The 25970-nt window shown below is 43.3% G+C and overlaps 1 protein-coding gene across 3 annotated transcripts in view; it reads left to right on the top strand.

Moving 5' to 3' along the window:
* Window positions 1–25970, top strand: part of NTN4 (netrin 4) — a 243612-nt gene that overhangs the window by 186996 nt on the left and 30646 nt on the right. For all 3 annotated transcript variants that reach the window (XM_043968630.1, XM_043968629.1, XM_043968628.1), the window contains 2 exons: window positions 2839–2965; window positions 7641–7829. In XM_043968630.1, the coding sequence (XP_043824565.1) occupies window positions 2839–2965; window positions 7641–7829 (316 nt within the window). The remainder of the gene's footprint in view (window positions 1–2838; window positions 2966–7640; window positions 7830–25970) is intronic.

The raw sequence follows: 25970 nt of genomic DNA, 5'->3' as shown, positions 1-25970 counted from the left end.
CTATTGCCAGCAACAGCAAGGAGGCCAGTGTCACTGAATGACAGGCAGGGTGCATTGTGGGGAGTATGGTAGGAGTCTGAAAGGGTGGGAGCAGGCCTGGTCATAAGAGCTAAACAAGATTCTCTATCTGATCCCAGAAGTGATAGGGAGCCACAGGGATTTATTGAATAGGAGACGGGACGTGGTCAGACCTGAGCTTTAGGAAGATCACTTGGGCAGCCGAATGGGAGAATAGATGGGAGTGGGGAGAGACTTGGGGCTATTGTCATGGGCCTAGGGGGAGGTAATAGAGGCCTGCCCCAGAATGGTTGCAGTATCAGAGGAAAGGAACTATAGGAAAAAGGTGTTGCAAAAAGAGGCCTTGGCAACAGAGTGGGTGTGAGCAGGAGGATGACACCGAGATCATGAGCCTGCGTGACTGGGAGGTTGTGGATGCCCTCTGTAATAATACAAATGTTAGGAAAAAGAGAGTCAAGGGGAAAGATAATAGGTTCAGTTTTGAACATGTTGGGTTTAAGATGCTTATGGGGCATCTAGTTCAAGATGTGCACTAGGTAGTTGGAGGTGCAAAACTGAAGGCTAGGAGAGAGGTTATTTGTTGTCAGTAAGTCACATCTGACTCTTCATGACCCCATAGACCATGCTGTCTGTGAGGTTTTCTTGGCAAAGATACTGGAGTGGTTTGTCATTTCCTTTCCAGTGGATTAAGAAACAGAGGTTAAGTGACTTGCCCAAGGTCATACCACTAGTAAATGTTTGAGGCTGGATTTGAACTCAGGTCTTCCTGACTCCAGGCCCAGCGCTCTACCCACTATGCCAGCTAGCAGCCTTAGGAGAGAAGTTGGGGTTGAATAAGGAGATCTGAGAATGATTGAATCCATGGGAGCTCAAGAGGTCACCAAGGGAAATAGGCTAGAGAGAGAAAAGAAGAGGAGCCGGGACAGAGCCTTGAGGGATGCTCAGCATTAGGGAACGGGTCCAAAAGGCTAAGATTTTTGATTAGTTCTTTTCAGTGTGCTACCCAGCTGCTCAGTTGGTGGCCAAACACGGCAGTGATGGTAGTGGAGCATCTCCAAAATATACTTGAGACTTTTGCAGCATCATGATCGTGTGGAGTTATATTATTGTTCAACCTCAGCCGACATTTCTCCCATTCTACCAAAACAAAAGAAAAGAAAAACATTTTTCTGTCCCTTAAGAGGTAAAGGGGCTGTTCATCGCAAATTTATTTTAAAAAATTAAGTGCTTGCTGCGGACAGAGCACTTTTCTAACGAAAAGCAGCCAGAGCAGCCCTGCATCACACAACACCATTAGCTCAATAGAAACTAGCTTTAACCAGCCATATGATGAATACTTACAAAGCACTTTCTTCACTCCAACCTGGGCAGGTATAAGTATTGCAAATAGCATTCACATTTGTCAGATGAGCAGAGTGAGCTGCCCAAGGCCAGGCTGCCAGTAACTGACAGCACTAGGCTCTCCATCTCTGTATCCAGTGCCCATCCCACCCCACCATGCTCTCATCTCAGAGTGATGACTCTGTTTCCTCTTATTCTAAAAATACCAGGAAAAAACTTTGCTCTACATACTGTACACATTTCAGTCAGTGATCCTCAGATCAGGGTCATTCTTGAGCCTAGCAGGTTTTTCCACATACAATCTGTAAGGCCCCAGATTTCTGTATTATAATCTTTTCGAACTCTAGAGAGCATATTATAACTGTATGGTTCTTTGGGCTAATAGTGATTACAAATATAACTTAGCATTTTAAGTGTAAGGACCACTTATTTCATGAAAGAGGAACCAATAGAAAGGAAACTCTTAAGAAAAGAAATAATCCTTTTGGATCATGAATCAGTGAGAGCGAGATGTCATTATTTTGGGAGATCAGTTTCCAGACTGAATCCCTAGGATCCTCTCTCATCTTGAGACCCTTTCATCTGTTTTTGAATTTGAGGACAGCAAGGTGGGTCAGTATATAGAGTGCTCTTAGACTTAGGGTCAGGAAGAGCTGACACTTAGCTGGATGACCCTGGGCAAGTCACTGCCCCTCTTGCAGCCTCAGTTTCCTCGTCTATAAAATGGGGATAATAAGAGCCCCTACCTCCTAGGGTTGTTGTGAGGATCATATGGAATAGCATGGGGAAAGTGCTTTGCAAATCTTAAAGCAATATATAGATGCTAATGTTTTGTTTGTTTGCCTCTCATCAGTGCTTGATCTTAGGAGATTATTCCTGTCTATTCAAAGCATTTCAGACATACTTAAAAAATGACTGCTCTCCATAAAGATGATTTCTGTTTCCTCATACTCTTACTTTGTTCCTACAATCCCCTCCCTTGTGATGCCTCCGCCTCGCTTCTCTGCCTTTGGAAATTCTAGCTTTTCACGTCCACTTCTGCCAACCATCTTTGGCCATCCCAGCCTCGTCAAACTTCCCCTAGTACTTCTCTAGCAGTAACAAAAACGAGTATTTCTTTGTATCACTCAAGCCTAGTACCTTTCCCATAGTCGATGCTCAGTAAATATTTTTGGTTGGTTTGATTACAGATCCGTGGGCTAATTTGCCTCAGGATGCCTTCAGTATGCCCTGAACAATGGCTATGTTTGCGACGTGCAAGTTAGGACCGCACATCCAACAATCAGAAGAAAAAAAGTGTTATTCAATCTTCAAAAATCCCCAGATACACTGAACACAGGATCTGCTGGGATTGCAATTAATCCTTCAAAGCAAATAAACATCAAGAGGGGAGAGCCAGACACCGTGGCCTAGATTATGGGCAGCCCTCTCTTCCTCGGCACCCTCTGCAATCATGGCTCTGGTTTATTTTTGTTGTAGGTGCATGGAAAGTGTACGTGTAAGCACAACACCGCAGGCTCCCACTGCCAGCGCTGTGCCCCCCTCTACAACGACCGGCCCTGGCAGGCTGCAAACGGCAAGACGGGGGCCCCGAACGAATGCAGAAGTAAGTAAGTGACAAATCCCAGACATGCAAAAGCCTCCTTTGTGCTGCAGACTCTTCTGGGGACACTTATCTCCCAAATCTTCAGAGGCAGCAGGGTGGGAGAGAACAGATGATTCGGACATAGTCCATGGCGTGCGTCCTTGAGTGTGCGCGCGCGCGCGCACACACACACACACACACACACACACACACACACACACTACCCCTGCCCCAGCATCAACCATTGAAAACTGGCACTGTTGGCAAAGCTGCCAGGAATCCTCTGCAGGAGTCCACTACTTATCCATGACCGGCTCCTCCACCCTACCTTAGCCCCCCAGAGGAATGCTTCTACCTCCATTAGCCCAGAAGCGCTCCACTCCCTCAGTCAAAAACTCTGACATTCCTTTATGTGACCATAACCTCCCATCCTGCCATCTCTCCCTGTGCCTCAGCCCTTCTAAACCTGTTTTTCACTCTCATCAAAGTTGTCAATCCTTTCACCCCTCTGTACTTTCTTATGGAATTATCTCTATTTTCACTTGACATTCCCCCTTCCAAATCTGAACCCTCTGATTCACCAAGTCAGCTCTCCATTGACATCTGCTCTCCAGCCCCTTGACATCATCCTGCACTCTCTCCTCCTCCTCCAGCGTCTCTAGCAATTAGGCCCCAATGATCTTATCCACTCCTCTCTTCTCTAGCAAACTGCAACTTCAGTCATGCTCTTTCTCTCATTTTCAGCCTCATCCCTTCCCCATTGTCTCCAAGTATGCCCAAGGTGTTGCCCCAAGGGTGTGGCCCGGGTCCTCTCTTCTCTCTCCACCCTTCCTCTCTTGGGGACCTCCTCAGTTCCCTTAGGTTGAATTCTCTCTCTATGCCGGTAACTCCCAGATCTCTACGTCCCAGTCTCTCCCCGAGCTTCAATCCCACTTCGACAGTTACCTGTAGGACCAATCAAACTGGATGTCTTGGAAACATCTCAAACTCAAGACTCCCAGGACAGAAAAGATGCTCTTTCTTGCCCCAACATAATCCTCTTCCAAACATCCCTGGTTTTTTCAAGGACCCCAGCATTCTTCCAGCACCCCAGGTTCAGAACTTCCACATCATCCCTGTCTCCTCTGTCCCCCTCACTCCACAGCTCTCATCCATTTCTATTTTCACATCTCTGCCACCTTAGCCTTCTCTCTGCTCACACAGGTCCTCGTCACTTGTCATATGGATTTCTGCTGATTTATCCTAATTCATCTCTGAGTGTCTGTTGGTATCCCTGCTCTCCTCCCAGTCCATTCTTCACTGATGCTAAAGTGATTTTCCCCTTATTCAGTAAACCCCAGTGGTTCCCTATCACATCAGGGCTACAGAATAAACCCCTTTATTTGGGTTTTTAGGCCCTTCAGAACCAGGCCCCAAACCGTGTTTCCAGCCCCACTGCACATCCCTCCCCAGTCCAGCCAAGCGGGCCCTCTGCTCCTCACAAGAGCTGCTCCATTTCCCATCTCTGTCCTTGTCTGCTGGCTCCCCCCATACTTGGGTGCTTTCCCTTCTGCCCCCTAGAACTCCTGGTTTCCTCCAGTTCACTAATGAAGATTTTCCTCGCCCCTCCCTGACTGCTGCTGTCCTCCCTAGTTTGTCCTTAAGAATACAGATCGAGGGGCAGCTAGGTGGCGCAGTGGTTAGAGCACTGGCTCTGGAGTCAGGAGGACCTGAGTTCAAATCCAGCTTCAGACACTTGACACTTACTAACTTTATGACCCTAGGCAAGTCACTTAACCCTCATTGCTGCTCCCCCCCAAAAAAGAATACATATAGAGATAAAACCTATAGTTTCTCTAGTATAGGGAACTGTGTTCTAGAGGCAGGTCTTGAACCTGAATATTCCTGGCTTTGAAGAGAGTTCTCTGTCCATTGTCTCTTTCATGAATTTCTATTTGTGTGTGTTATTTTTGAATGTATTGTTTATAGTTCTTTTGTACTTGTTTCCCCCCATGAGAAAGCAAACTTCTAAAGAACAGGGATTGTTTCATTGCATTTATATCCTCAGCCCTGGCACAGTGCAGACACTTAAAAGCCTCTTATTTAATACTTCTGGAATTAATCGATTGCCTTTGTAAAACAGGCTGGCTAGATCCATGAAGTAACTAGTGCTGAACGACTGCAGTGTCCCAGAAAAAGAAGAAAAGATCTCATCCAGGGTACTTTGGGTGATAGCCCAATTCCAAATAATAACCTGTGCTATGGTCTCCCAGGCAGCCAGGAGCGAGAGCACACCTCCCCAGGGACAGCTGAGAAGGTGGATGAGGAAGCCAGCTGAGGGGAGGGGGGGTGGAACGTGATAGCTCCAACCGTTTGCTTGCTGCACTTCTGCAGCTTCACCTCCAGTTTTTCTGACCTAAACAGACGACTGTTCTTTTAAAACTATCCTATACATTTCCCCTCGGGGGAAATCTCTCTATTTTTATTTTGTTATTTTGTTAAGGGAACTCCTGATCAAGGTCGTGGATGAGCAGCCCACAGAGCCCAAACAAGATGATTACAGAGCGCCCAGGCAGTTTGCCAGCGGCGGATGCGCACGTCTCTAATAAAGCTTTCCTTCTGGGCCCTGACTATGAGCTGCATGGCCACAATCATGATTCCTTAGTGCTTCCTCTATAGGCGCTGCTAATTTCTCTCTAGGGAATGGAATTAACATCCAGAATCAGAGATACCTGTGCAGGCGGCCTGACCTTCACGGGTTTATCCTGTAGGAGAGAAATCCAGGATTCGTTCGTCAAGCATTTAATAAATGCCTGTTCTGTGCCGAGCACTGTAGCAGGCATGTGGGACAAAGACAAAAATCTAACTGTCCCTACTGCTTCTACTCTCGCTCACTCTGTACCCTGGCTCTCACAATGGTTCATTGTGACCAAGTCCCCCACCTTGTTAGCCCAGTACTAATAACAGAGTCCTGGCTTGTTCCACTATTCTTGTATTTCTTTTTCTGCCTTGTCCTACAACCCTGAGGCTTTATTCTCACTAGGTACTAAAGCCCTGCCCCCCAGTCCCTTGGGCTAGCTCCTTGTTTCCTGCTGCTAGATCTCCCTGCTCCCTACGACTCACTGCCTTCCATCTGGATGTGCTAATGCCATATTCAACCTGCTTGCAAGGTAGTCTCCTCTTACCAGGAGTTGCTCTCTCCCCATGCCATTCATCTGTCTACTTTCATCACGGCCTCTTATTGTCATATTCCCCTACCGTTTGCTTAGACTCTCTCCTGGTGTTCACTGCCAGGAGCACTCACCTTATTTTGGCAGATCCATCTTTTCTCAGAGTCCCAGGCACTGGCCACCAAGTCCTGGTATTGACAGAAACTTAGATTTTCCTAGTGTCTATAAGATTTAAAGCTAGGTATTGTGAGCCCTTCCTTTCCAGGAATCCATTAGGGATATGACTCTTATTTTTGTTTATAAGAAATGTTAATGGTTCCCAAGTATATATCTGAAATCATCATGGTCTCTATATATGTTCCTTATCATGGTTTTAATGGTTTTAAAAATTAAGAATCTGGCCAAGAGTGTGTGTGTGTGTGTGTGTACATACATATATACATATATACACACACACACATATACATATATATCTCAAGAAAGCACTGAAAAAACAGTAACAAGAATATTTTAAGGTAGAATTGCAATTAGGGGGAAAGTTTATATTTTTATTCTAAATCACAGAATTTTTCCCAATTTCCTGGGGTTCCATACTGGTCCTTTCTGTAGAAACCAGTTGCTCATTTAAGTTCACTAAGAAAAAGAAAAGAGAGCATGCTTCTTGAATCTGTTATAGGATAATCTATGAAATATTTCTAGGATGATTAGTACTGGAGAGATATGGTAACTGGCTTAAAATGGGCACTTGTGATTTCTGAAGGAATTTGATTTCTCTACCCTAACTTCATACTCTCTAGTTCAGCTACACCTCAGAGACAGTATTCCAAGAACAGTCTGTTCTTGGAATTCCAAGAACAATCAGCACTTTGACCAGAAGTTTTGGGAGTAACTCCTGAGTGAGACTGATCCAAAATCAACAAGCACCTATTAAGCCCCTATATTCAGGGCATTGGGCTAGGATACCTGGATGAAACAGGGCTCCTGCCCTCATGGAATTTATGGTCTAATCTGGGGGAGAGGACATGCTTACACATGCATGTAATATGTAGACAAAGGAGAGATCCTGAGAGAGGGCCAAATGAACATTTGAGGAGGGAGAAATCAGTAGGTCAGTGTCTCTTTCATAAATGGTCTTGTTCCACTAGTTTTCAAGCTATCAGCTGAATAAACTGGTTATTCATTAAAGCAATCAGAACCATCTGAATGGGGCCAGGGATGCCCAGAAACAAGCCAGGATCACTGTGGGTGTTTTGCAGCTTCACCCTCATTGCAGAAAAGTGAGACGTTTGGGTCTGTAGTAACTTCTCTAATAAAACTCTCCTCCCTGGGAATTTGTGGCATCCCACAGTTCTTTGCTTAAAAAACAAGCTTTATCTTTCTCATTTTCCCTAGAACAGAAAAAGGTCTTGAAATGTCCATGTTTTAAAAACAGGCACCCAGTTTACCCTGACTCCCCCTTACTGCTCCGAGTCTCGAAAAAGCCCTATCGCAAGGGACATTTCTGACTCAATTGTAACCAGGTTCTTTCCTTCTCTCCTCTTTGCCAGCCTGCAAGTGCAATGGCCATGCTGACACATGTCACTTTGACAAGGATGTATGGCGAGCATCAGGAAATCGGAGCGGAGGAGTGTGTGACAACTGTCAGCACAACACCGAAGGCCAGCACTGCCAGAGGTGCAAGCCAGGCTTCTACCGGGACCTGCGGAGACCCTTCTCTGCTCCAGATGCCTGCAAATGTGAGTGACTCCTGGGGAAGGGAGAGAAGATGCCTTTCACTGCTCACTATTTTAGTCTAGGGGGAACTAAAATGTCTTAGATTATAGGAAGGAAGGAAGGGAGGGAGAGAAGAATGAGGAAGGAAGGAAGGAAGGGAGGGAGGGAGGGAGGGAGGAAGGAAGGAAGGAAGGAAGGAAGGAAGGAAGGAAGGAAGGAAGGAAGGAAGGAAGGAAGGAAGGAAGGAAGGAAGGAAGGAAGGAAGGAAGGAAGGGAGGGAGGGAGGGAGGGAGGGGAGGGGAGGAAACCTGGGGCTACAAATAAAAGTCAGACAGTCCCCATGGAAGGTTTCATACATGTCAAATGAAAGTGTCCTGTAGTCTTTAAGGCTCAGAGGTTAAACAGAGACTGATGCCTCTTCTTTAATGTGATGTGCACTGGTAGGATCCTATTCATTTCTGATGTTAACCTGACAGTGCCGAGGACTTTCCTCTGGTGATCTTCAGTGGCTGTGGCTGTAGCCACAGTTGGTGGTGGCTGCTAGGCTTCCTCTCCACAGGGTTCCTTCCCAAGGTGATGGCTGAGGGTGTGAGGCTGAAAGCAGGGCTGTTCTCAAGGCTTTGGGGTTCAAAGTCTTGATGTGTTTTCTCCAGGGTCTGAAGGGAGGTGGTGGTCAAGGTGGTGAGAGGGGGGTTCTGCCTCCTGCTGCCCCGCCGGGGCCTTGCTCCTTTAGCGCTCCTTGGCTGGGCTGCAGACTGGGTGATGAGTAATGTGAGTGACAGGATAAGAATGAGATCAGAGCCTCTGAGTTTGCTTCTGTAGGAAACTCCCTCTACCGGTACAGTCGGTACTGTCTCTGGGGGTGACCTCACCTCCTGGAGAGTTGCCAAAGGCATTGAGAGGTTACCTGTAACTTACCTCAGATCACACAGAGGCAGGGCTTGAACCCAGGTCTTCCTGGCTCCAAGCCTCACCCTCTACCCACTGTGCCATTCTGCCTCTTTAAAAACGTTATCAGATGAGAGCATAGGTATGAAAAGTAGAACAAGAAAATGAGGCTCAAATAAGAGGACAAAGAAAGAGTTAAGAGAGGATATTGAAGGAAGAACTATCCCGGAAATGACCACTTAGAACAAGAGCAAGCCAAGTCCAGGCCGAAGTGAGGGAGAGAGAGCTAGGAGTAGTTTTCCCATTTCAAAATAAAGCTTAATTGTATTTTAAAACATAAACACTGTTCTTAACAACCTAGCCACACAAAAACAGGCCCCAGATGTGGCCCTGGCCCCTGACTTAGAAGATTAATTTTTAATTAATAAGAAGGCTACAAACTGAACCAAAATATAAACGGAATTTAGTTAGTGAAATGAAAAAGAAAGGTTACTTACAAATTGCCATTGTGTCATTTAAAGAATAGAAAAGATTTGGCTAAACAATGCACTGTGGATCGTAACTACTGCAAGATCTACCAGTCATCACTTTTTCTCCTAAAAAGGCTAAAGTCTTTTAAGAGCAGTTATAGTTTCTGCCGAGTTGTTAGCTTAAATCCAAAAAAGAGATAGTTTTGAAAAGAGAAGAATCCATAGAGATCCATGTAATTTATGTGACATTACTTAAAACAGGTAGTCATGGCGGGTAAGCTTAGAGATGAATTAAGTCCATGTGGGTGTGCATGTGTTGGGACAAAGAACCTGCAGGACCAGGTCTGAAAGGGAGCCAGCCGGAGAGGGAGCAGCCGATGGCCGGCTGCCCGGCCCAGGGTGTCCTCCTGTGCTCTTCTCATTTCTCCCAGTCTTGTCAGACCGTTCCTGCAGAACAAGGACCGATGCTTTGGGCTCTGTAGTCGCCCTGCCTCGCACATTATAGGAACTTCATAAATGTTTGGTGAATTGACTGGAATCACATTAAGGTGCAGTGAAAATTACTATCCCCCATTTTAGGCTCTCTGAGGCCTGCTCCCCAGTGCCCTCTGACGGGAGAGGGCAAAAATCACTCCTCTAAATTAGGCCAGATCCAGTGGCCATTGGGAGTGCCTTATTTTTAAGGCAAAAACTGATTTTAAATTGAAAAGAACTTTTCATTAACAACCAGATGGTTTCATTCTCATGGGACCCTGCCTAGTGCCTTTTCCAGGTCTTTTTTTTTTTTTTTGGAGTGGGTCAATGAGGGTTAAGTGACTTGCCCAGGGTCACACAGCTAGTAAGTGTCAAGTGTCTGAGGCCAAATTTGAACTCAGGTCCTCCTGAATCCAGGGCCGGTGCCTTATCCACTACACCACCTAGCTGCCCCCACCAGGTCTTGTTATTAAAGGAGGAGAGGGTGAATAAGTATTATCATATCCCTCATTCTAAAAAGCAAGAAGATAATATGGTATCCATTGATAACTACAATGATATAAGTGTTTTATTTCATAAGAGACATAGAAAGTAATAATTCTTTTTCTAAAGTTTATTTGTAAAAACACAAAGTAAGGAAAAATAAAGAACTAACCAGAGGACCCAACAGGGACAAAATTTATAAAAACAAAAGGAAAAATGCCCAAGCCTTAAAATAAAAAATGTTTTACGTGGGAATTTTGCCCAAATAATCAGGGCCAAAAGAAATACCTCCTTTTGGGGGAATTCTCGTTTTTAAATTTGAGCTCTATTTCCAAGTTATGCTCCCACAATCCTAGTTAACATAAAAAGCTTGCCAACTCTAAGTCTACAAATTAAAAGATCTCTTAATTTTAGTATACTTACTTTGTCTTATTCATAGTCAATTAACATTTATTTATCCAGCTCTTTTTTTTTCTTTTTTCTTTTTCTTTTTGGTGAGGCAATTGGGGTTAAGTGTATGTCAAGTGCCTGAGGCCAGATTTGAACTCATGTCCTCCTGAATCCAGGGTCGGTGCTTTATCCACTGCACCACCTAGCGGCCCCTAGCCAGCTCTTTTAAAAAGACTTATGCCTAAAAGACTTTATAGGCTTTGGTCAACAAAACAATATGTAGCAGTGTTTAATACATAATATGGGTATAACCAATGCTTTTTCATTCATTTATCTAGTCCAACCCTCTCATTTTATAAATGAAACTAGGAAAGTGAGGCCCAGAAAGGCAAAATGCCTTGCTCAAGGTCTTACAGGTAGGATTTGAACTCAGATCCCTTGTCTTCACACTCCTCATTCTTTCCATTACACTGTGGTACATATTTAACTCTGTGTGACCCTAAACACATCACCTTTTCTCTGACCCTCAGTTCCCAAATCTATAAAATAGGGATAATAATATATTTATGTAACCTACCTCAAGGAGTTGTTTTAAGTTTAAGGAAAGTGCCCTGAAAATATTAAAGCAGTGAAGAAATGTGAATTATTATTAGAAGTACCTAATAATGGGGGCAGCTAGATGGCACAGTGGATAAAGCATCGGAAATCCGGCCTAAGACACTTGACACTTACTAGCTGTGTGACCCTGGGCAAGTCACTTAACCCTCATTGCCCTGCAAAAAAAGAAAAAAAGAAGTACATAATAATACTGTCAGTGTAATATTTTGGAAGAGATTATTATTTCCATAGCACCATCAATTGACATGGGACTCACCTCTCTGAGCTGTATGAAAGACATGGAGAAGATACGGGTTTTCCATTTAGAACTGCCATCTCTGTAGTTATAATGCATAAATAAATAGCAAATATTTATCTAGCTTCCACTGTGTGCAAAGTGTTGCCATGCCCTCTCTAAGAATCGATAAAGAAGGTAAACACTCAACCCCTGCCCTGATAAAAGTGATATGTGTAGATGTGTGTGAGCCCTATTGTGGACCAAGTAAGAGCCATGCCCTGGGGAGCAGAAGAGTCCCTAGTACTTCTACGTCCATCTAGATGAAAAAAGGATTTGAGATTCACTTATCCTGGCAGGGAGCTCATGTGAAGGGGCCCAGCTGTGTGTCCTGCATATAGTAAGTAAATGCTATAGAAAGGTTGGCTGTTATCATTTTTAACAATGAAGGACAGGAGGCTGATGTCATCCTCACGGGACCCAGGGGGTGGCTGGGCGTGCACGGCACAGAGTCATCGCTCAGCCAAAGAGACGTCAATGGGAGGTAGACTGACTGTGAGTCTAACAGCAAAACTGAGAGTGTCGTAGGTGTACATTTACATCAAGTGTGTATGCCTCTTTGGCTATTATATATGCGTGTGAATTCACATATCCACATTAGTGTAAGTATGTACACATAAAGCAGCAATAAAACCAGAATCCCCAAAGACAGCATTAACAAGTCCTCTCAGAGTGAAGTTTCTTTGTAATTAGATTAAACACGTGAACAACAACCTCTCTAAATCATGCAAGCCAAGCTATAAAAAATAGCATTTACATAATGCTTTAAGCTTCGCCACATTCTGTACATGTGATCTCGTTTGATGAGCCTTCGAAGCCATATGTGCCGAGAATGCTTCCTCACAACATTTCTTTGTCTCTGCCCAGTGAAAGACAAAGGGCTCCAAGCTCAGGCAGAATTGTTAGGTCTGAAAAGTTCGTCTTCTTCCATCACTGTTCACCCCTTCTTCTGCTTTGGTTTTCTAATCCCCTCTCACCCATCATTATTATAAGAAGCATCTGATAATGATCACTTGTATTTGTTTATTGATTCATTGATTGGTTTGCTGTTGTTGGGGCAGTCAGATGAGGAAACTGAGACCCAGAAAAAGCTTGGATGACTTTCCCAAGCTCCCATGGCTCATGAGCGCCAGAGCCAGAACCACAGTCCAGGTCCCCCCGCCTCCTGGCCCGTCACAGGCTTCTCTGGTTAATGCTGAAATTCCCTGCATAGGCGTGAGCATAGAGAGATCCCACCGACAGTGTGGCCAGATCTACATGGGAATACTCGTAAGGGAGTCCTTCCAACACTCCTGAGTGGGGCCTGAACCAGAATCAAATGGTTAGGAAATGGTTAACAAACCAAATAAAAATATAATAAGATGTAGATGACGTGACATCTCAAAACCCATTCGAAAATGATGATCTCTGAGGTCACTTTAATTTCTAGAAGTCTGTGTCTAAGAAATCATGAGCATAATCCTATGTTTACATACAGGAATTAATCATATACATAATAGGTAGTGGATGTGGGCTGTCCACCATCTGTTGCAATGCCAGAAAAATAAATAGATGAGGAGCTCCACCCTTACCCCAGCTCTAAGGTTCTCTCTTGCCAGCACATCTTGGCCCAGAAAGAGGAATTCTTCCAAGCAACCTGGTTAGAGTTATGTGGTTGCAGTGGGCAGTGGGGAGGAGGCATGGCATCAAACCATGCTCCTTCATGCTTAGTTATGGTGTTAGTATACAAAGAATTAAGACTATCAGAGAACTGTTTGGGGTGCCTTTTTTTCTTTTTTCCTTAGAGGTAGTGAGAGAGAGCATTAACTTAAAATGATTCAGATCTAGTCTTCCTTCCTGACCATGCAGCCATTAGTGAACTAAGTTAGAAAAAGAAGTAAAATCTGACTTGTTTATTAGTAGTAACCTGTGTTTGGGACCCTGTGGAGAGTTAACTAACCTACTCCCAAATAGAGAAGGGAACCCCCAACTTTGCCAGGGCCCTTTTTTTCTATTTTATTCTCCCACTAAGTACTTTATGTTGTGATCAAGAAATGTGTACTTTCAGTTACTGGTCAAAGATTGTGTTGATAATGAGAGCAGACCAGAATAAACAGAGTTCTGAACCGGATCTAACCAATAGATTTATTCCTGTGGGCAATTAAATCATCCCTGTTTATTCTCACTTCCTCTTTATTTAGTCTTACACTGAGTCGACTGTTGGGAAGCAGCCGATCAACTACTGGCTTCCATAGCCAAGAAGCCACTCCTGCGGATTCCAGAGAAACTGTTTGTTTTTTTAGGACTAGTAAGAGCATTGAAACTGAATTTACTTCTTTAGCTTAGAAACAAATGTCAGCGCTTCTAGGCCCTAGAGATGAGGGGAAACGCTACCTCATTAAGTCAGTGTGAGGCTGAGAAGAGAAATGGACTCAGACTACCCATTAATACATGAAAATAGAAGAAAAACCCATCCTTTTAACCAAGGTAGTACAAAGAATCCTGTATCTAACAATAGAGGAAGGGAGATAAACTGTCTGGGCAGGATGAGCATTACAGTAGCGACTTGCTTTTGGACCCCTGGACTTCTGTTAATAAGGTTTTGAAAAGCCTAAACAGCTCCACAAAATCATTTTAAAGAAATTCAGGTTGATTAAGAAGTCAGATGGCGCTAGGATATTTAGAACAAGGTAGGATGGCTCCCTTTAAACAAGAATGTTTTGGCCCCACCTTCACCAGACTTCTCTAATCACCCTAATATGTTCCTTGACATCGCTGAGAAGAGCTTTAAGTTCCTAGCCCTTGGGGGGTGGGGGGGTTAGACACCTCTACTAATCTTCAGGACAGCTAGGCGACACAGTGGATAGAGTGCTGGGCCTGAGTTCAAATCTGGCCTGTCACTCACTACCTGTGTGGCCACGTCACTTAAGCCACTTAAGCCTTCAGTTTCCTCATCAGATGAGCTAGAAAATGAAGTGGCCGACCACTCCAGTATCTTTGCCAAGAAAACCCAAATGGGGTCACAGAAAATTGGACACGGCTACAATGAGACAAACAACAACATTAATCTTCGCCATTAGCCCAGGTCATATGCCCTGACTAGCATTAGGGTGTTGGATACTTCCCTTTTAGACTCCTACAGAGTTCTCTGTAAAGGATACCAGCCTATTGGGAACTAACAGGAAATAGTCACCTTTTAGACTTATTCCTTTCATAAATGAAGTCATAAAATGTAATGAACATGTAAACCTCTCCACCACTGGCCTCACTTCATAGCGAAGAAGCAGAGACTTACACTTAGCATTCATCAATTCGGGGCTGTGAAGGAAACGAAAGATGGACAGCCCAAGACTGAATGATGACTATATCTTGCTTAGTTTGCCAACCTCATTCCCAGGTCCACACCCTAGCATCTCTTGATTTCTTATAAGTCTACTAGATGATTAGTTACCACTTAACAACCACTGAACAGCTGGTAGAATTTTTTTCAGAGAAAATATTGACATCATTTTAACAGATTACATTTTAATGATCATCCATAGCTTAGTCTTGTCCCAGAATTCACTGTAGAGTCACAGTAGATCCTAGAGGATTGCTAAAAATCAGGCTGGACGTCTGAATGGTCTTGGCAAAAGGAAGATTTATGCTGGTATGGTTAATGTATATTTTTCCTGACGCTCTGGTAGCTATAAACACTGTTAAGCAGTTCTATCAGTTCTTTTCTCCTCCTTCAAAATTCCTGACCCTTAATCCCTGTTTTTCTCCAAGAAAAAAATTGTGTGCTTACTAGAAATTCTGAAATGCGGGTTTCTAATATAACTGTCTCAAAATATATAGCTAAATACTTCAGTGTGGGGGAACTCCCTCCCATTTACAATGTGGATTTGTGACATAGAAATAACTTACAATGTAAATTGTTATGAGACAATAATTGCCTCACCCACATAAAGCATAAAATACCACTTGCCTTGACAAATGTCTATATTAGTCATTTTAGTACCATCTAGTTACAACATATACTTACTTGCATAACATAAAATTAAACTGATGTATGGATGTCAGTGTGTCATTGTCTTAAGAATCATTTAGCAACTCCCTTCCCTCTATGTAAAAGTGGGGGAGTTGGGTGTGGAATATCGCATATACTGTCAGCCTACCCCAGGTGTAGACTATTGATACAAAGATGCTTGATGGTTTTTATGTAGAAAAGTTCCCTCATTTAAGCAAAGCAGAACATTTTGAAAGAAATGTTTTATAGGACAGAACCGACTGTGTAGTACATACCTATACAACATTTACTTAGTTCCCAAATCACCTGAGGGTTCTCCATGCCCAGAATGAGCTCTCCCCTCCTCTCCTCCTGTAAGACAGCAAGCAGGGTCACCATCTTATGCATGGAGGAAGCCTTTCCTGGTCATCTCCAATTACTGTTGCCCTCTCTCCCAGATTACCTTGTATTTAACTACTTTGTATCTCTTTGTATTTAATATTTTGTGTTTGTGCTGTAGATATTTTTAATTGCACTTATTGCAATTAAATTCCTATTAAATGAGTGTAAGCTCATTGTGGGTAAAGATTGTTTCATTTTTACCTGTATCCCAGATACCAACCACAATACCTGGCACATAGCAAGTGTTTAATAAATTCTTATTGATTGATGGTTGTTTATTGACTGGCCGATTGAGCAACTTTAATTTTTCTCTCAGAGGAAGCATGAGGTAGTGGACAGAAAGGTAGGAAACACCCGGGTTTGAGTTCCATTTGTGACTAATACTTACTGGTCATGTGACCCTGAGCAAGTCACTTAACCCCTTAGTGCTCTAGGAAACTCTAAGATTATAAATTGCAAAAAAGGTGCTGACCTGCATTGGTTGATGGAATTTCCCCATCCAAGAGTTCCCTATATCAATAAAATGCCTCCAGTCCTTCTTCTAGCCCTAGTGACTTCATCACAAACCTTTGTACATAACAAGTGTTTACTGAGCCCCTGTTAAATTGGACAGACTTGGATAGAGATGTCGTTTTAGTAATATGTAGGATCTTGGGCTTTAGAAACCTAGAGATCTTCTAACCTAAGCCCCTCAATTTACAGCTGAAGAAACTGAGGCCCAGAGGGGTCATTTGCCCTGGGTCACACTGTGCAAGGAATGAGTAGCAGTCAGGATTCAGTTTCTCATCTTCTAATTTGAAATCCAATGCTCTTTCTCATATTCTTTAATCAAAATAAGAATAGGGTTTTTTTTATTATTACACAGCTTTATTCTGTCCACAGCAAAGATCAGCAAATGGAAAAGCAGTATTCATTCTATTTTTTTTTTAGAATAATATGGTAGTTTATTTAGGGGCAAGGGAAGGGAAGGGGGGGAAGGGAAACCATGAAAGAAATCCTTGGTCTTCTCATGGGGAGATAGGCACAAAGCACATGACTCTGAGGTACCAATCTCCAGTATTCATTCTTTATCAAAGCAATTGAACCTCCTGGAAAATGAACATATCCTTGTTATACCTTCCTGTAGTTGTTGAGGATCAATCTATTCAGCAGCCTTCAGCAGGGTGTTAAAGATGAGTTTGGTCCTTCTGCACTGAAACCCAAATGAAATATCTGCCAGTGTGCAGACTGGTTATTTTGGTTACCTATCCTTAGCCTTCCAGCTTTCTTTGTGAAGGCCAAGCTTCACTATAGAAATCTGGTTCCCTTTTCTTGATAGTTTACCAGCGCTCCAGAAGCTTAAGTTCCCTGGGGAAGTCAGACAGAAAACATGCAGATCAGAGGCTTTAAATCCTGACGACATACTGGCCCAAGACATCGGCCTTTTTGTTGTCTTATATAAAAATAGAAGACAAGAAGCTGGAGTGTCTGGTGAATGCTCACATACCCTCTGCTTGGTTTCCCTGCTCCATCAATCAGTATTGATGTATTGAGTGCCTCCTGTGTGCCAGGCCCTGGGCCAAGACCTGGGGTCACAAAAAGAGGCCTCAAGGAGCTTACAGTGTACTGTCCACCCCAACCCCCAGTCCGTCCTCGGCACATCTTCTTAAAGGACAGTTTGACCATGTCACTGCTCTGGTTGTTAAACTCCCGGGGGCTCCCTGTCACCTCAAGGCGATAATAGCCTCTCGTTGTCTTCCTCCTTTGACCTGTCCAGGCTTCCCCCTTTCTCACTTGCACATGCGCAGCAATCTAGTGACACTGGCTTCTTTGCTATACCACAGACTAAGGGCCCCATCTCCTGGTTCTACACCTTTCCACTGGCTTCCCCCATGCCTGGAATTCTCTTCCTTCTCATCTCCACCTCCAGCCTTCCCTGGTTTCCTTCAAGGCCCCACTAAAACCCATCTTCTATAATGAGCCTTTCCTAATCCCCCTTAATCCTAGTGCCTTCTTTCTGCCGATTATCTCCCATTGATCCCATGTCTCATTTGTACATAATCATTATATGTTGTCTTCTCCTTAAGAACATGGACTGATTTTGGCCTCTTTGTATGTGCATCACTTATTACAGTGCCTAGCACAGCGTAGACACTTAATAAATACTTGTTGACTAACTGATAGTCATTTCAGATAGGTTGAAGAAGTTTATTTAACACTTAATTGGGCAGCTAGGTGGCACAGTGGATAAAGCACCGGCCCTGGATTCAGGAGGACCCCAGCTCAAATCCGGCCTCAGACACTTGACACTTACTAGCTGTGTGACCCTGGGCAAGTCACTTAACCCTCATTGCCCCGCAAAAACAAAAAACTCAATTTGATATTAAACAAGGAGAAAATATTAAATAGCTATATTTTTTTCTTCATGGGAAAGGCATCATTGCCTTAAAGGATTTATAAACTGGCATTGCTATTGGATTTTGATAACAGAGCATATGATTCCTCTAAAGAGAATTTGACCATGTCCGTAATTTTCCAAACTGTAAAGTTTTAGAATAACACATTTTTTTAAAGATTTGAACCTTATGTTTTCATAATAAAGAAGCCTACACTGATGGGAGACCAACATAGGCATATATGTTATTTCTATGATGACAGCATGATGGAACCCATGGTGCCCTGGGGTCATCATGGTAGAGATAAGTGTCAACACCATCAAGTTCTAACCGACTTTATTAATGTTGTTGAGGAGAACAAATAAGCATTCAGACAAGGCAGACCAGCGTACTTTATTTATTTGGATTTTTTTTTAAAAACCTTTAAGAAGGTTGTACTCCATAAGGCTATTTGTTTAAAAGATTAGGGGAAATATTTTGTCATGAGTAGGAAACTGTTTAAAACAAAAATCAAGAACAAAAAAGTGAGTATAAATAGGCGCTACTCTAGATGAGAAAATATTTACTGTGCAGCTTCCCAGAGTTCAGTTTTGAAAACAGCATTTTTTTCATAGAATCTTAAAACTTGAAAGACCTTCAGGGTCATCTAATCTAAATTTCCCAGTAATAGGTAAGCTCTACACATTTCTGTTTTGCAAGTAGGTCAAGTATTTGTTGACTAACGTGCTTTTTAGGTTCTTTCATCCTCTTGATTGTGGGAGTTGTTTTATGTCAGTTAACCATCTATATAATAATCAGTATCGGTGTCATTTTTGCAATCCATTGCCCATTTTTCATTATCAGTAAGAATTTAAGGGGCAGCTAGGTGGTGCAGCGGATAGAGCACCGACCCTGGATTCAGGAGGACCTGAGTTCAAATCCGACCTCAGACACTTGACACTTACTAGCTGTGTGACCCTCATTGCCCCACCAAAAAAATAAAATAAAATAACTTGTTTAACCCAGGATTGATTCATTTCATTTCTATGCTGTAGCTTTTTCTCATTGTTCAAGCTTTTAGCTAATTCTGATTTTTGCTCCGACAAGTCAGTGGTCTAACTGTACACAGATCTGAATCTGGTATGGTGATGAGGGTGATCATGATGGCTCGTATTTATATAGCACCTACTATGTGCCAATCACTGTACTAAGCACTTTATAAATGTTATGTCATTTGATCCCTACAACAACCCTGAGAAGTAAGTATTATTATACCCGTTTTTCAGTTGGGGAAACTGAGGCAGATAGAGATTAAGTGACTTACCCAAGGTCAAACAGCTAGTGAGAGTCTGAAGCACATTTAAACTCAAGTCTTCATGATTCCAGGCTCAGTGTTCTGTCTGCTATGCCTTTATTGATATGAGATGACTCCATATGGATATCAAGTTTTAGCCTGTCTTTTAAAATATAATCAGTTTCATTTTTTGGCATTATTCTACCAATTCTTTTCTTGAAAAAAGTATTCATGATGTAAAGTTCTGAGGCTTCTGTGTAGTTTTTAAGTCCTTAGCCTCTCTCGTCACTTCTTTCTGACCAACTCATGCTTTCCAATATATTTCTTATTCTTCCCATTTCCCACCTTTGCGTTGAAGTCACTGAGCATCAAAAGTGTTTGCTAATTTTATTTAGAGTATTTCACTTTTTTTGGTGCATATCCTCCAATTATTGTCATAATGGTCTTTTTGAAAATACTTTCCATGAGAACTAAAAGATGACTAAATGTCCCATAGAATAGTGTTTCTCGTTGCCTTTGGGCATACCACAAAACCAACCAGACCAACTCCTTCACTTGTGTCTCCAGGGAGTCATTTTGCTACAACTTCTTTCTTCTAGTCTTGTTTACAGTGAGAACGTCGACTGCAGTGATTTAGCTCCTCTGACGATACAACCAATTGTTGGTCATTTTATCTCATATTTAAAATACAACAGCCAAGTTATAGTTTAGAGAAAATCTAAAAACCATGTGATTCGTGGCATCCTCTGCCTCCCTTTTCTGCCACGCTGCTCCCATCTACAGAAATGGAAGTCCTTCTCACAGGACTGAGGACCATTTTTCAGGCTCTTCACTTCCTTCCCAGCCAAAGAATTCATGACCAGACGGCCAGAGGCAGTAAGCCTCTCCCCACTGAGCCAGACTGCTCTTCAGAAAAGAGATCTAACTTCTTGGCTGAGCCATACTTCCCTTACATTAAGCTGACATCTCCCTTTTTTTCATCTTCAAAGCATTGCTCTTCATTCTGTTCTCTAGGAACAAGAACAAGTCTAATCCTAAATGTGACAGTCTTTCAGTTATTTGAAGGCAGTTGTCTTGTCCTCCCGAGACTTGTCTTCTTCAAGCTGAAGCATTCCTTGTTCTGAAAGCAGATCCTCAGATGGCAGGATCTCAAAACTCTTGATCATTCTGGTTGCCCCGCTCTGGATAATTCCTTGCCTAAAACACAGAGCCCAAAGCAGAGCATGGTATTCTAGATATAGTACAGCCTGGATAGAATAGAGCAGAACCTCCACATTCCTATTCTCTCTCTCTCTCTCTCTCTCTCTCTCTCTCTCTCTCTCTCTCTCTCTCTCTCTCTCTCTCTCTCTTTTTTTTTGCTGGGCAATGAGGGTTAAGTGACTTGCCCAGGGTCACACAGTTAGTAAGTGTCAAGTGTCTGAGGCCGGATTTGAACTCAGGTCCTCCTAAATCCAGGGCCAGTGCTCTATCCACTGCGCCACCTAGCCGCCCCCGCCCCCCTATTCTCTTAAGGCAACCCGAGGTGATATTTACATTTTTAGATCTTCTAAAGATAAACTAATGCCTAGCTCTGCCAGTTTCATCTTATTCTTGTGAAATTGATTTTTTGGAATCAAATCCCTCCCATCCAATTTTATCTTATTTTTTTTTATCCTAACGTTCCAGGCTTTTGAGGTTTTATGCTAGCTACCCTCCTACTTCACATCACACGCCCATTTGGTGAGTATTCTGCTTATGCTTTTCAGTCACTGATAACGTGTTCAGCTGCATACAGCCAAGCAGCAGAGACTTCCTTCCAAACTGATATGAAACTATCATTGGCTGCTTTTTGGGGATAGCTATTCAACCTGTCTAGAATCCATCTAGTTATTCTACTGTCAGTCAGTCAATAGACGTTTATTAAGCACCTGTTTTGTACCAGGCACAGTGTAAGTAAGAATAAAGACAGTCCCTGGTCTCAGAGAGCTCACAGTCCAGTAAGGGAGACGGCGTGCAAACAGCTGGGTACAAACAAGCCATAAGCAGGATAAATAGAAAGTAATTAACACAGGGAGGGCACTAGAATTAAGCAAACAGAAGATATTTGTGATCAAGGTGCTATGAGAGTTAGAGAGAAGTCGAGATCACTTTCGGCTAAGGATGATCAGGAAGAACTTCCCAAAGGAGGTGGCATCCAAGCTGAATTTTGAAGAATAGATAGAGATTTCAACAGTCAGAGATTTGGAGCATATTCTAAACATGGCATAAACCATTCAGCAAGAGTGAAAGGCAAAAAGGAGGAAATCAACAAAAAAATTTCCATAAATTATTGTTTTCCTGTGATATTCCTTTAAAATTGTTAGCTGTCATGTGATCACCACCCCCCCACCTTCATCAAATTTCTCAAGGTATTTTGGTTTTGTATTCTTCATTCTTCCTGATATCATAATGTAGTGGGTATACCCAGGAAGAGCCTAGTGTGAGATTACCTTGTCAAGATTAACCTTTGCTGATCTTAATTTTTTTTACTATCTTTGGATTGAGTTCCTCCTGCCAAAGAAAAGCACTCAGAGTTTCATGAGAATCAAACAAACCTCTGTGGTGAGCCCCATATCTCCAAGGATCTGTATGGTCCCAATGTTAGAGTTGAGGTTTATTCAATTGAGAAAAGTATGTGAGGTTGTTAGAGTCAACTCCATTTCCTAGACTTTCACTGTCCAAATGAAGGACAAATCTTGGTCTGATCTTCTACATGATAACTCTGCCCCAGGACCTGATAGATCAAAGACTCCTCAATAGTTTTAGAATAACCCCCACTGGATCTCGGAAATTTGATTAAGGAGTTCCTCCAATTTTCTATTCACTTCAATCCATTGCTGCCAATTTGTATTTCTGTAGCTTCGAGGTTGGCCTGATAACTCCTAGCCCCTATACCACTGCTTCTATCCACTATCTCTGGAACCATTTTGTTCCCTAGAAAATCCTCATGGGGCAGCTAGATGGCCCAGTAGATAGAGCACCAACCCTGGATTCAGGAGGACCTGAGTTCAAATCCAGCCTCAGACACTTGACACTTACTGGCTGTGTGTTCCTGGGCAAGTCACTTAACCCTCATTGCCCCCCCAAAAAAAAAGAGGAAAAAAGAAAACCCTCACAGGTGTACTGGCTTCCACTGCCAAGGAACTGATTCTGAGTCTCTATATGTATTCCTGCTTTCTCTGTGTTTCTCTTAACCTGGTTTTCTACAGCTATTGCTACTCATCCTTTTAATGGCAAAGTCCAAGAATATAGCCCAGATGTATCAGTTAGTCCTGAATCAGGTTAAGATAAGTTCACACTTTATCAAATAGACATAGTCAATGCCAGGGCAAAGGCTTCATCCACATTAAACTTTTGAACCATGACAAGGGGATCTCCTATATCCTTGAGAGGATGAAGGAGGGATCGGTTTGACCTCACAAGACTCACCCTATACCTTCTCATTTGGATTTGCTTTATTGTGTCTTGGTTTCTCATAAAGTCACTGGCTTCCATTTGTTCAGTCCTCATTCTTAGGCAATTATTTTCATCAGAGAGCTTTTGTACCTCCTTTTCCATTTGGCCAATTTGACTTTTCAAGCTGTTGACTTTTTCCTCATGTATTTCCTGCATCACCCTCATTTCTCTTTCCATTTTTTCCTCTACCTCTCTAACTTTATCTTCAAAGTCCTTTTTGAGCACCTCTATGGCCTGAGACCAATTCATATTTTTCTTGGAAGCTTTAGATATAGGGGCCCTGATGCTGACATCTTCCTCTGAGGGTGCCCCTTGGTCTTCCTTATTACTGAAGAAACTTTCTATGGTTCTCACCTTTCTCTGTCAGCTCATCTTGCCTTTCTTTTACTAGACTTTTAGCTCCTTAAAGTGGGGCACTGTTTCCACCCTGCAGTATCCCAAGCTTAAGACGTCCCAGGTGGTATGATTTAAGGAGAATCAGGTTCTTCACTGGCCCGGCCTGTTCCCTGGTCCTAGATGACCCCAGACCAACTTGCCAATCAACCAGCTTTGTGTGTTGTGGTTGTTAGCTCCTATGAGCCTGTGCCCCTCCCTCACCTGGGCCACTTCTACTCAAGCCTGGTTCTCAGCAGGGGTGAAAAACCCAAATTCTGCCTCAGCACCAGCATAGACCCCTGTAGTCTCCCCCCTGCCCAGGGCTCAGCCCACTCACCAGACTGTGAGCTTAGTTCCAGAGGACACTGGTGCTTCAGCTGATTCAGAGGCTCTGGGGGTCTCCTTCTCTGGTGGGGCCTTCCTGGGACTGGATCTGTGTCAGGGTGACTGTGGGGTTGGGCACGACTCCCGTATCAGCACAGCAGCTCCCTCCTTCTGACCTTGCAAGCCATTCTTGGTTAGAAGATGATTTCAGCACATTCTTCTGTGGGTTTTGCTGCTCCCTGGGCATTGTCCTATGGCGTTATTTGGATGTTTTTTGGAGCAATCATGTCATGAGTTCAGGAGCTCACTGCCTTTCCTCCACCATCTTCTATCCCTTCTCCCTGTGCAAATGACAGTATAACATCATTGTCACAGGCCACATGTACCCCCAGCGCCCAATTGTGCCGTGCTCCTCTAGACTCACCCTTCCCTTGGCACTTGCAAGGATCTTTGCCCACAGGGCCGCTGCTAGTGAAGAAAGCCACGCCCACTACAGCATCAGTGATCCCAGTAAGCCTTCCTAAATAACAGCTCATGCAGCACAGTTCTGAGGGGCCTAGGCTAGGGCGCCTGTCCTATACCTTCAACCAAAAACTATCCCAGACAAACCATTTCCCACAAATGTAGCCCATAACCCAGAAGTGCCAGGGGACAGTTCTTGTTCCATCCTTCCTTCTCCCTGTGCTCTTTCTTCAAATACAAATCTAATGGTATAGCCCAGATGTATGACCTGACTACAAGCCAGTCCTCCTTTAGGTGCCATTCAGGGCCCAAAGGGAACTGGACCCAGGGCCTCCTGAGGTTATGCCTTATTAAAGAGCTGATTTTGTCAAGGAATTAACACTTAAAGGAAACACAAAAACCATTTTGTCTCCTTCTTGACTCACCCATTAAAATAGGCCTTTGGGCACAAAATGAAGAGCATCCCCCATGCCTTTTTTTTTTTTTTTGGTGAGGCAATTGGGGTTAAGTGACTTGACTAGGGTCACACAGCTAGTAAGTGTTAAGTGTCTGAGGCCGGATCTGAACTCAGGTCCTCCTGACTCTAGGGCCGGTGCTCTATCCACTGTGCCACCTAGCTGCCCCGCCCATTGTCTTTTAAGGTTCCTCATGAGCAGAGGCTGCCTCTGAGCTCTTTTTGCATCCCAAGCACCTATGACAGTGCCCAGCACACAGTAGGGATTTGTTCAGTGTTTATCAAATTGAATTCAAATCATAGCTCTGTGAAATCCAAAATGGTTAGTTTCACTTCATACAAAGCACAGAGAAACCTTTGTTATGTATTAGTAGCAACAGTGAATGATTGCAATACAGAATCAACATGAAGTAACTGTTTATAAAAGGCAGGTTTTAAATAGAACAAGGGACTTGGCCTTACTTAGGGAGGTTTGACCTTAAGTTGGGGGAAAAGAAGCCTAGAAAATCAAACAAGGTTGGAAGAGAAAAAAATAAAGGGACAGAAAGACTGTAGAAATCAGAAGGACCGAGCCGCCTCGACCAACACAGTGCATTTTTATTAACCCAGAAGGCAAAGAAAATAAAGATATGATGAAAATTCTTATTTCAAAATAAAATTATATTTTTCATCATTGAACAGGCCTCATCCTTTTAGTGGGAGAATGCCCTCCCTCCTCACCTTCTCTTCTCAGCATCCCTGATTCCTTCAAAGGGTAGCTAAGTGCCACCTCCTATGGGAGCCTTTACAGTTTTCCTCCAACTTCTGGTGCTCCCTGATTTAAAAAAAAACAAACAGACTTTGTATGTGTTGTGTGCACACTTAGATGTATACATCCTGTCTCTCCTTGTTGAATCCATGTAGCTCCTTGAGGGCAGGGACTGTTCTATTTTTGTCTTTTTTTTTCCCAGAGCAATGAGGGTTAAGTGACTTGCCCAGGGTCACACAGCTAGTAAGTGTCAAGTGTCTGAGGCTGGATTTGAACCCAGGTCCTCCTGAATCCAGGGCCGGTGCTCTAACCACTGCGCCCCCTAGCGGCCCCTCTGTTTTTGTCTTTGTATCCTCAGAACCTCACAGAAATGTTGGCATGTGGCAGGCCTTTAATAAATGTTTGTTGATTGTTCCACAGTTGATAAGAATTAAGCTAATATGAAAACTAATCAGAATACCTAAGGAGCACAAGGAGTTTCACAAAGAAGTCAGGGAAGAAGAAACCTGTTAGCAGCGTCACATATTCTCCGTTGAACAATAACCCTATTATAAGTGTGGAATGAAGCAGTCTGATTTTCAAAATGCCCGTGGGCAGGATGTGGTGCTTCTCGCCTGTAATCCACGCTCAGAGAGGCTGCGGCCGGTGGGTGCTTGAGCCCAGGAGCTCTGAGCTGCAGCCCCCAGGAGCAGATTCTCAGGGTAGTTAAGCGG

Source organism: Dromiciops gliroides, chromosome 5, assembly GCF_019393635.1.
Source record: "Dromiciops gliroides isolate mDroGli1 chromosome 5, mDroGli1.pri, whole genome shotgun sequence".
Lineage (NCBI taxonomy): Eukaryota > Metazoa > Chordata > Mammalia > Microbiotheria > Microbiotheriidae > Dromiciops > Dromiciops gliroides.
Note: the sequence above shows the minus strand (reverse complement) of the source record. Positions and strands in the feature narration are given on the sequence as shown.